General features: G+C 41.5%; 1 protein-coding gene across 1 annotated transcript; it reads right to left on the minus strand.

Annotated features, from left to right (window-relative positions):
* Positions 1–3,435: 3,435 nt before the first annotated feature.
* Positions 3,436–9,218, minus strand: LOC121613782 (ADP-ribosylation factor 3). The gene is made up of 5 exons (XM_041947413.1): positions 9,174–9,218; positions 6,951–7,203; positions 6,762–6,872; positions 6,538–6,662; positions 3,436–5,540 (listed from the first exon to the last, which is right to left on the minus strand). The coding sequence occupies exons 2-5, from the start codon at positions 7,096–7,098 to the stop codon at positions 5,379–5,381; spliced, it is 546 nt and encodes a 181-aa protein (XP_041803347.1). The 5' UTR covers positions 7,099–7,203; positions 9,174–9,218; the 3' UTR covers positions 3,436–5,378.
* Positions 9,219–11,661: the final 2,443 nt, after the last annotated feature.

Raw genomic sequence — 11,661 nt, forward strand, 5'->3', positions numbered from 1 at the left:
GCCGTGAAAAATATCAATGGATGCACTCACGGAGTCACAGCACCTTCCTCCACTATCATCATCATCATCATCATCATCATTTTCAAAAAATGCCTTTCTATCTTCTATTTAGCCCTATTGTTTGAATTATTTGTAAGATACAAATATGAGTCATTCTTTAAGTGCACATGCAAGGCCAAATAATTTGGGACAGATGAGGCCTTGGATGTTGTCGAGTACAGTGGGTCTGCAGAATTTGCGGCGGAGGAAGTTATTCATCAAACACTTTTCAAAACAAAAGTTAGCCTATGAAGAGCTTCACAATAAAAGCACTGGGTGTTAAGCAGACAGGACAAAACACAAGAGAATTAGCAACAAAACTGAATTAAGAAAACAGAAATAACATTTGAAAAGCCCTCAGTTAAGACAAGGCAAAGGAATACCATTGAATATGATAATCAGTTGAGTTGGATGATCTGACAGTAAGAGTTCAGAGGCAAAGACAGCTCTCACTTTCATTTTAAGCCTAGCTCTGGAAAGAAAGAAAAATAAGTATGTCTCCCTGATGTACAAAAGTATGGGGAATATATTCTAAAAAGAAGAACTTCACCGGTCACTGAGTCTGTTTACACAACAGAGCATTCACAGCAGTGTTGTCATCAAGTCCAAAAACCTTTCAGCACAGAGATGCAGCTTGTTACCTTTATTTGAGAGTTTGACAGTTAAGACGGATGGGGAACACGGAGAGTGAGCAACAAAGGTCCTCACTCACAGTCCAACCAAGGACGAAGACTGCATGGCACCTGAGGCTCCAAGGCCACAGGGACAATCTGAAAGAGACGTATGCCTGACCTGTGATGACAGCATGTAGATTAACTGAGTGAGATAACCATTAATGTGCTGCCAGACACACAAGTATGACATGCCAAACATTTCCATGTGCACATTATCCTGCACAGTAATGTGGGTAAAAGCTGCACACAGGTAGGGTTTTTACATTATTTGGCAGGTGTTGCACATTTAATGAATATTGGACAGCATGTCACACTAACTGTTGTGGGCTCTCCTTCATTGTTCCTTGATGTTTAAGTTGCTTTATCACTACAGTCAGAACAGCTGAGTCACTTCCTCCTTCCCTTGAAAGAAATGGCCATTTTTACTCCCCTGGGGAAAACAATCATATCCCGTCCTAATATTGTCCCCTGACAGAAATCGGTTATCTTCTTTCTTCACTGTATGGGTCACTCTGTCTTCTGTTGTCTTAACAGTCAGGCTTTGACCTCAGCACTCCTTTATACAGGTGGCCTGGAAATGTAAGATTGTTTTATTGCTGCATCATTCTGTTGCTGCATGCTTTTACTGCTGTACTTAGGACTGCTTGTGTTTACACATATAGGTGTTATTGAACATTTCTTCCAGTGTTGAAGTCAAACTGGAAGCAGGAAGTGTTCTTCTTGAACTCTGACTAATATCTGGTTTGGTTAGGATATCTTATCTCTTGTCATCATCTTAGTTTGTCGCTTCAGCTCCGTGCAAACATCGTCTGCCTGCCTGTGAGAGTGGGTGAGCCAGCTGAACTGCTCTGTAGAAACTGGCTCTGCCTGCAGCTCCAGTCTGTCTGTGACATGCACGCACACACACACACTCACAGAGAGAGAGAGAGAGAGAGAGAGGGAGAGAGAGAGAGAGAGAGAGAGAGAGAGGGAGAAAACGTTTTCTTTTCTATCTGGACAGGTCTAATTACACAGAACTATGTATCTGACAGGAAATGGTCTCCACTTTACAAGAAAGAGTCGTTCTTCACCTTTTCCTTCATTTCAAATTTCGGTCACTTGAAATGTGAGGGGGGTTCAGAACAAAAAGTTAATATTTTACCACCACCAGGAAGTGATTCTCAAAAGTCTTTTCTTCTGGTCCTCTCAGAAGACAACCTGTGAGAACAAAAGCAGTTCAAGGTGACATAAAAAGATTCACATCACAAGTTGTTCTGCCACAAGATCAGAAGTTCTGCACATTTATTCCCTTTAACAAAGTCGCACAGTGCACACAACACTGACTTTCATTTCCTGGAGACTTACTCTAAAGATTACCATAACCAGTACTTGCCTAACCCTAAACTTTACCCTAACCCTTACCTTAACCCAAGCATTCACCTTAAAATATTAGAATTTGCATTATAGGGACTTGCATTTTGCCCCCATAAGGAAAGTGAGTCCCCACAGTGTGACTGTGTAAACAGATTTATGTCTTTGCAACATGGGTGACAGACAAACACCCACACACACAAACAAAAACCCACACACAAACAAACACCCACACACACAGGCTCCCTCTTACAACATCAGCGTTGATTGTCAACACCAGCTGCACCAAGTAAACATGAACTACCAGACGGTATATCAGGAAAGTCTGCTTGGCCCAATGATAGGCTGTACTTAAAGTCTGTGTTTTGCTGAAAGAAACTGCTGCAAAGTCCTGCTTTGAGCAGAATGAAGAATACAGTGTATCTGGCTGCCAAAATTAAACATATGCAGGAAGCTACTAAATGAAAAAGTCTGTTGGTAAAATTGATAAAATGCACAAAGATTGCACAAAGTAAAAACAGCCTTCCACCTCAAATAATTTTGGAAGGGCCTCTTAGTCCTTCCGGAATTCTGTTCATTTAGATCATTTTCTGTTCTTCATGCAAAATTGTTAATATATGTATTTATTTTTGAAAAGTTGTGTATTTGAAAACAGTTGTATGTCACAGGGTTTCTGCACTAAAGCTGTTTTCTAAGTTTAATCTCCGCTCCACTCTCTGTACGTTCATGTGTTGCTTCATTTCTCTTAGACTAAAACTTGCCTGGCAGCCCTTGACTTCTGTAGACATCGGCTTCACTTCCTTCTTTAGGGTCCCACAGACCTGCATGTATAAATGCAATGACAGCTTTGAATTCAACCTATTTTTCCATCAAATATCCATCCATTTTGGGAGACGTGGTGCTGTGTAAAAAGGTACTGTCAACAGTAACAAGTAAATAGAGAAAATCCATTCTATTGATCCATGTTTTTCATCTTGGGTTTCTGACAGCAAACAGAAGAAATGTGCCATTTTCTGTAGCCGACTTCAGAAGTCAGTTGAAAATCATGTTTCTAATGCAAAACAATGTGAAGCATGTGTTTGAGCTGTTAAAGGGGCTTCGGGGTATCCGGGACCCAAAACAGAAAAATTATGATTAAAAAACCCCTGCAGGTAGCTTTGGATTATAAAACAGAGACACAGCACACACTCACTATACATGCTGTTGCTAAAGACTGCCCTCTTGTGGTAGAAGCTTGTCACAGCAAAAGCTCCTCTATTGCTTCAGCCATTCCTCACTTGCAAACATGAAAACATGAAGCCCACCAGTGACACTCACTCACAGTTGATGAGACAGGTCATACAGAAAATGAGTTTATTCGTAATACAGCAGGATTTAGTTTGTTGTCTTACATCACATACAGATGTCTCCTTGCATTCAAGCATTAAAACATGGTCTTCACCGTTTTTAAATCTACTTGTGTAACTATAACGGTACAGAATGAATCATCAGAAGTATTTTTCTTTTTTTTTCGCACAGATTATTATTGTTTCACAGACACAGTCTACATCAAAGTTTCTTTACACCCCAAAGAAAACCAAAGAAATCTACCACCTAATATGAATCAAGTATACTGGCAAAACAAAAGGACAAAACCTTTGCCTAATCATCCTGAACTCTGGTGCAAAAACCCGCCTTTTGAGGGCATAGACAAATAAATCTGTTAAACGATTCTTTCTAGATAAATATATGTGACGTAAAATCAGAAACTAAGGAGTTAGGAAGGAATCAATTTGAAGTCATCACTAAATGTAAGGCCACAAAAAACCCAAATGATCAAACTCACGATTTAACATACCATAGATGTGGAATATGAACAATGCACTCATAACTCTGTGGTGTGGATTTACAGCATGTTGTACTGTCATGTGTATTTGAGGATTAGTACCCATGTATGGCACAAAGTTTTACTGACACAAGTCTGTGGATTCTGCTGGTATCAGTGGTGACGCGGTACTGAATGAACTGAACTGCTTACCCTGCTTCCTTTCACGTGATTATGCCGACGCGTCACTGAAATAAAGGAATATGCATGTCAAATAAATATCATTACAGCCATATATAGGTTCATCAACGTTATTCACATTCGGTAACACAGACTTATCAGCAACAGAATCATTCCCCGATATGCAAGTCTGGGACAAAAACGCACAAAGCGAGAGCAACCTGACACAGTTTGAGTACTCATACGGACACACATGAAGGCAGACAAGCAGCAGCTGCACAGGTCATGTGTGTTGTGTTTATGTGCAGGACAGTTAATCTATATACTGCTTACACATCAAAAGACCATAAAGCTGACTATGCTGTATTTAGCGCATGTTGAGAACCACGCGCAAAAACTGGTGGTTTGGGTATTTTCCTACTGTAAACAGCACCAGAACACGATGAGGGCAGTGAGAGAGAAATGTACAAACAGCGTCAACATCCATGCAGCTCCGAGGATGGAGAAGTATGTAACACTGTCAGCAAGGTCTACCAGGATGCATGCAGTTCAGGCAGTCGAGGACGTGTCGAGCGTTTTAAAATATTCAAAAAGGGCAGCTGTGACACTCCGGGTTGCCACACAGGCAGTAGAAACATGCCACAGATATCAAAAGATTTCCAAAATGAGGCAGTGAGAGGACGTCTGAAAGAGGGAGGTCCGATCCTGTCGTCTTTTTCTGCAGCATGCATGCCCGCTCGCACGCATGTACACACATTATGTGAGTGTCAAAGTGCCTCAGCATTGCTCGCAAATTAAAAGGGAGGACAAACCGTTAAAGTGAACTATTAGGCTGTGATTGTTCTCAATCATGGCTCTGTTACCCCTGCAGGAAAGGAAAAACAAACAAACAGGAAGTGCAACTGACACAGAACAGTTCTTCACATGGACGAGTGACGGTTGAGAGACGGCATCGACAAAAAGTCACATCTGACTCAGAGGGGTCACACATGACTGGGTACAGCACCTAGAGACTAACATACAGTACATTGCACCTAAGGACAAGAGGTGGACACAGGAAAAGCAAGTGTCTGCTGTGATTGCTTATGGTTAGTGTGCATTCTTGTGTGTGAGTGTGTGTGTGTGAGAGTGATTTAATATGAAATATGTGACAACCTGTTTTCATCAAGCGCTTAAAACTATTGGGAACCTCAACAGACTGAAAATAAAACCCAGAATCTTGCCTTTCACCAATCAATCAAAACCCCTGTTCCTAACTGGCGCCCACATTTCCCAAAACAAATAAAAAGCTGGACGGGTGTGGCTGCTGGCTGCTTTTTCCACTTGTCTTCTTATTTCTTGTTCTTCAGTTGATTGGCCAGCCAATCAAGACCCTCATAGAGGCCGTCGCCGCTGGTGGCGCAGGTGGCCTGGATGTACCAGTTGCGGTGACGCAGGGAGTGTAAGCCCAACTTGTCTGTGATCTCGGCAGCATTCATGGCGTTGGGTAAGTCCTGTCAAAGAGAGAGAGAGTTCAGTGAGGAGAGAGTGAGTCAAGGATTAGAGGTGAGAGACTTTATAAAGACAGGACAGCTGACGTCTTTGTCATATATGACAGTAAATTACATTTTTTTGGATTTTTGATTTTTGGATGGACAAAACAAGCAGGCTGGAGTCGCCACCTTGGTCTCTGTGAAGTTGTGGAGGGCATTTTCTGACTATTTTCTGCCATTTTACAGAGCAATGCTTAACGGTCCAAAGTGAAAGATTTCGGGGGATCTATCGACAGAAATGGAACATACTGTTCAGAAGTATGTGTCATTTGGGTATAAACACCTAAAAAATAAGAATTGCTGTGTTTTTGTTATCTGAGTGAGCTTTTCATATCCACAGGGGGAGCAGGTCCTCTTCCACAGTCCGCCATGTTTCTACAGTAGCCCAGGACGGACAAGCCAAACGCTGGCTCTAGAAAGTGCCTCTCATGCCTTTAGTGGCCATTGTAGGGGATGCAGAGGCGAGGGGTGTTCATTTGGTTGCAATCTACAACCTCACCACTAGATGCCATTAACTCCCACACACTTGACCTTTAATCAAGTGATCTGCTGATTTTTTTTTCACTAACCAAGAAAAAAATCAGTTGGCTGCATGTGTGCATGCCGTTGTACAATGGAAGCTATGGGTTTGGTTAATAATTAATAACGCTGGAAAGACCATAAGTCTGAAATGGTAAAGGTATGCTCCATAGTCGTTACCTTTTGGGATTTTCTTTTATGGATTCTGGGTCAATCAACTGATCAATCAACAGAAAACTCATAGGCAACAATTTTGATAACTGATTAATTGTTTCAATCATTTGTCAAGCATCTTTTTGACTGTTGGACTAAACAAGATACTTTAAGTAGGAGCTGGGCTACTGCATGTGGGTTGATTGTCCACTACAGCCCTGCAATGTATTGATTTACATATTCTGTATATATGTGTGTATACATGCAAAGAGTTATGGTTTCTTGCCTGTTTATTGGCAAACACAAGCAGGACTGCATCTCTCAGTTCATCCTCAGCCAGCATCCTCATCAGCTCTTCTCGAGCTTCGTTCACACGCTCTCTGTCATTACTGTCCACCACAAAGATTAGACCTGAAAGAGCGAGAGGAACGAACCAAACACATTATTTTCCTGGAGAGAAGAAGAAGAGGAAAGCGTTGTCTTTCTAACCCTTTGATTAGCTCTGCTCACCCTGTGTGTTTTGAAAGTAGTGTCTCCAGAGGGGGCGGATCTTGTCCTGCCCACCCACATCCCACACAGTGAAGCTGATGTTCTTATACTCCACCGTCTCCACATTGAACCCTGCAAACAAGAGCAGGGTCATACAACGTGTAAAGCAAACACGGATAACAACTAATGTTACTTCGACTATGCACATACCAATGGTTGGGATTGTGGTGACTATTTCCCCCAGTTTGAGCTTGTAGAGGATCGTTGTTTTTCCTGCAGCATCGAGCCCCACCATCAAGATCCTCATCTCCTTCTTCCCTATGAGGCTCTTCAGTAAATTCCCGAAAATGTTCCCCATGATTCAGGTGAAGTTCTTGAACTTCAGTGTGCGGCTACAGTCCCGATTCTAGATGCCTTTCTGCAAAGTTTCACTATTCCAGCAGGGATAGATTGTGAAGGAAGGCTGAAAGGAAACAGAACAAATAACATTTAGTACTTTTATGTGCGTTGCAACAACCCTGATTCCAAAAAAGTTGGGACATTGTGTAAAACATAAATAAAAACAGAATGCAGTGATTTCCAAACAAACTGTGTTTACTGACAACAGTTTGACAAAGTCTTCCTGAGCCCATGTATTAATATCCTTCATACAATCATGTGTTCACAAAGTGTTGAACCTCGCTCCATCCTCGCTTGTGAACGACTGAGCCCTATCAGGATGCTGCTTTCATACCTAATCATGATACTATCACCTCTTACCAATCAACCTGTTGGTGTTTTAGCATTCCATAACTTTACACAGCGTTTTTTGGAATTGGGGTTGTACATTGCGAGCTAAACATAAGATGAAGGATGCTGGAAATCAAATCAAATTATTAATGTTGGAATAAAGCCAGCAGTATTAATAAACTAAACCGTCTGTAAGGTTTTCTTAAATTACAATGAGAACGCTGCAGCTCACCTTGTCTCTCCTTCACAAAAAAACCCTGCTCGACCATGCCAGAAAATTTCACTTCTACATGCGCACCACAGACAGGTGCATGCTATGCTAATCGCCCACAGTCATCATCAAGAGGATGCATGTCAGTGCCATGACTCCAGGCTGCAGCGCAATCTGTTCAGACCCTTCTCGCTGCTTTTTTCCCCCCTCCTTCAAATGTTAGCCTGCAACAGTTCCAAGCCCTCAGAGCACATGCAAAATGTCCTACATTACCAGGCCAGTTAAAGCCCACCACACAGCACATTCACAGTCTATTTGAACATTTAAATGACAATTACTCTAAATACTGTAAGAGGAAAACGTGTTTTGCAGGTATAGCTGTGTATAGTGTCCAAAATATTCTCTTAAAGTGGAACTGCACTGCATGTAACAATATAATCCAGGTTTCGATTTGTTTCAGTTTTCACTGTTATCAGTGCTGAACAGAGATCTCAGAGGTCTGGAACCAGGCTACTGTCTTATGCAAACAGCAAATGTTTTCAACATCTTGTGATAATAAAAAGAAAAAATATACCTGTAAATAATGCAAACTTTCCCAGCTGATATCTTCTAAATGTACAAACACATCTTTGGGCATTTGTGGGGTATGTGCTGTGTGAAAAGCCACAGTGACTGCACGTACTCTGCATTATAAAGAATGCCGATTAGCTGTATTTCAAAGTGGAAAGAGACAAGTGAGCTCAGTTATGTCATGTATAACCTTGTCGTGAGAGTGCACTGATTCATTCACCCTGCGACAACAGCGAGGCATTCAGAGAACGATCAGGCTCAGTAAAGTGAAAAGTAGAAGATCAAATAGAGATAAACAAAGTCGTCGGTAGAAATGGGGCTAACAGCAGCCCTGTCCATGGTGCTGAAGAGGATCACCACACTTCCACTGTCTGACACCAGCTCCCACCCTCTCACAGACAGGTTTCCACGTTTAGATGAGCTCTTAACATGGTGATTTATGCGGGAGCAGGGCCATGTGCCGGCCTGACAATGATAATTCAGCCCCGGGTGATTCAGGTTACGTTAGCCAGGGATGCTACGGTAGGTAACGCTGCAGCCATCCTGCCGTCATTAGCCGTTACCGTCGGCCCCGCGCATCTCTCCGCTTTAGCTCATTCAGTTCATTTCGGCTACCGGGCGGGAACATTTCCCCATAATCTCATCTGCTGATAACACATTTATCAGAATAAATCTTTTAATCGCTGGGGCGATGAGACGGCAGCTAGCGTATCCGCCGTCCCGATCCACCCCATTCATCCAATCCGCTCATCACCTCGGCGGGCATCCTGCTGCCAGCGAGCCGCCCGCCGCTGCTTCAACCCGGCAACACCGAGGCTACACAACCGCCACATGACCACCGACAAACACTCCATTATTTCATCAACTGCAGGGACATACGTGTATATTGTCTTCTTCGCGGCGGTGACAGTATTCTCACTTACCTTATCTGAGTAGTCCTGCACTAAACGTCTCACGGTATTTTCCGGGGGATAACGCAGTAGGAAATGAGATCTCGCGAGAAGAAAGGTCAAAACCAAACCAGAATTTTTGTTGACAGATGACAAACAAGGACGTTTGAACAACGAGGGTTGTTAAAGATTTGGCACAGTGTCACCTCAGTCCTGATTTATCTTAGCAAATGCATAGTAATAGTTTTATATATAACAAACAGTAAAATGGGTCTGCACAGGTGCGTGACTTGGGTCTACCTTCTTTTTACCGTTGGCCATGACTTAATTTCGTGTCTGTTTCTGCCCATTAAACACTCTGGAAACACTGAAGGAATATTTCCTTCAGACATTCATCCAGAGTAGATGGACAAATCTAAACAAAATGGGTTGATTACACCTCCTTGTTGTTAGATACCTCTGTTTTTCCTGAAAATTGCAGGACAGGTTCACACAACAGTCACAATACCACCAGCCTCCCTCATTAAAACACTGCAAACCAGCAGGAGGTTTTCCAAGAGATGACCAAAAGCCACAGGCTTGCCTCACCGCATTTTAATTAGCTGTATGCTAATTGGCGTCAAGTCCAGTGATGATGTGTTATCTGGAAATTACAAGACTAAGAATTTAGAAGTTGTAATAAGTCTAATTGCTGCTGAGCCTGACATCCTGTTATGTAAAGTTCCTGTTGTATGTGTGAAGTTATTGAGTTGTCAGGAAATGTTGCATTGGTCTACAGTATTGCATAACGCTTGTGCAATATTTTCTTCCACAGATGGAGAACAAAATAAAGTTTCTAAATTGAACTACTTGAAATGATTAAAGGAAACAACCTTGTAAGAGCATTTGAGTGTGTCATACTCCTAATTTATGATGTTACTATGTAATGTCGTAATGATTATAAAGACATGTTTTTACCAGCTATTACCACAGAAAACCTGCCTACTGATAGAACTCATGAATCTTTAGACCTAGAGGAATTTTGATGCAATATTTGAATGCGGCAATGGATTCAAATCATACATTAAAAAACAAAATACTGTGGTTTTACCAGAATATATTTCCGTATCTACTTCTGTAGAGAGAGGAGGTCTTATCTTTAGTTTGCACGCAAAGATGAGTCAGTCATTTCTATTTCAGTGCTGCACCGTGTTTTAATGTTCTGTTCTTGATCATGCACCTATTACAGGGTCTATATTTCCTGTAACTTCAGCCATGTAGCTTTATATTAACTGCACATTTGCAATGCTTCTGTGGGTATAGATGTCTAAACGATTCAATGCTTGAGCCTGTAAGCAGCATGGCAGGACACCTAGTACATTTATCACTGAGCAGCCTAGGTTTGTTTTAGTTAGCACCACCTAACAAAGCTTTACTCCTAGCTCTCACTTCTCTGCATGAAAAACTATCTATTGTCTAATACATGAGCATGTGGGACTAATACTGCAATCTGTGATAGTGATACTTCTGTGATATCCTGCTGGCAGAGGACTTGAGACAGTTGGTGATTTAAATGGTTGCAGTTTTGCAGGTCATTGTTGTAAATAAAGTCAGGGGAAGTGAGAGTCCTCAGTCAAAAATGCCTTCTTCTGTTCCTTCTTTAATACCACAGATTCAGGATTAACAGACACTTCAATTTGGCATGTATAACTCCTGACATTTTAGAGGTTGACGGAGGCAGAGTGACAGAATTATAATGTTTCATATCTGAACACATTGTACAGGAATGGAGGGAGGGATATGACTGAAAAAACAAGACTCCCCATGTTTTTCTCTTGAAGTTGTCAGAACTTTTCACAGAGTCCAGCACAACAGTTTTTTCTCTTCTTCGGAAGTAAATTTTTTGCATTTTTTGCAGTGTTTTTTTCCTCCAGCTACTCTCATGTAGATTTTCATTTTAGTTCTGGACTGGACTTTAATTTGATGCTTAAAACCACACATTGAGGGGCAAACATGAGCTGTTATATGCTGAGTATGAGTTTAAAGGCCCAAAAATTTCTCACTCAGAGTTATACTCTGAGCGGTGTGGTTCTACACTAACACAGCTTTGGTTGTTTGCTATTCTGTCTTTGCTTTTCTTAATGGTTTAAAGCAAGCTCATTTTGGGAAAAGGTGATGTAACGTGTTGCAGCGATCAGAGTGTAGAAACATTTGAATCCAGACCTGATGACAGGTGTGGGGTTGTTTGTTTATGCTGCCTGATCACTGTCAATCAAATCTGATCAAATTGCACCCACACAGTCCTGATGAAGCAAATCAGCGGAGTGTTAAATTCTTGATAAATAATAACTGATATTTTTTTTCCACACTCTTGAACTATTGAACTCTTGTTCCCTATTGAGCCATACATATTTCATGTTGAAGAAAAAAGCTTTTTCATGAGCTTTAATACATTTGTTCTTATTTTTGCATATTTGAGATCATTTTCTGGTTTAAACTTTGCTGGAATGTAGCGAATCACATTTACTCAAATACTGCACTT

The sequence above is a fragment of the Chelmon rostratus genome, chromosome 2 (genome assembly GCF_017976325.1).
Source record: "Chelmon rostratus isolate fCheRos1 chromosome 2, fCheRos1.pri, whole genome shotgun sequence".
NCBI classification, from domain to species: Eukaryota; Metazoa; Chordata; class Actinopteri; order Chaetodontiformes; family Chaetodontidae; genus Chelmon; species Chelmon rostratus.

Coding starts and splice junctions, on each gene's coding strand:
- LOC121613782 (XM_041947413.1), bottom strand. CDS start 7,098: ATGGGGAACATTTTCGGGAATTTACTGAAGAGCCTCATAGGGAAGAAG. Junction 6,873..6,950: donor CACCACAATCCCAACCATTG/GTATGTGCATAG, acceptor TCTTGTTTGCAG/GGTTCAATGTGGAGACGGTG. Junction 5,541..6,537: donor TTGTGTTTGCCAATAAACAG/GCAAGAAACCAT, acceptor TCTCTTTGACAG/GACTTACCCAACGCCATGAA.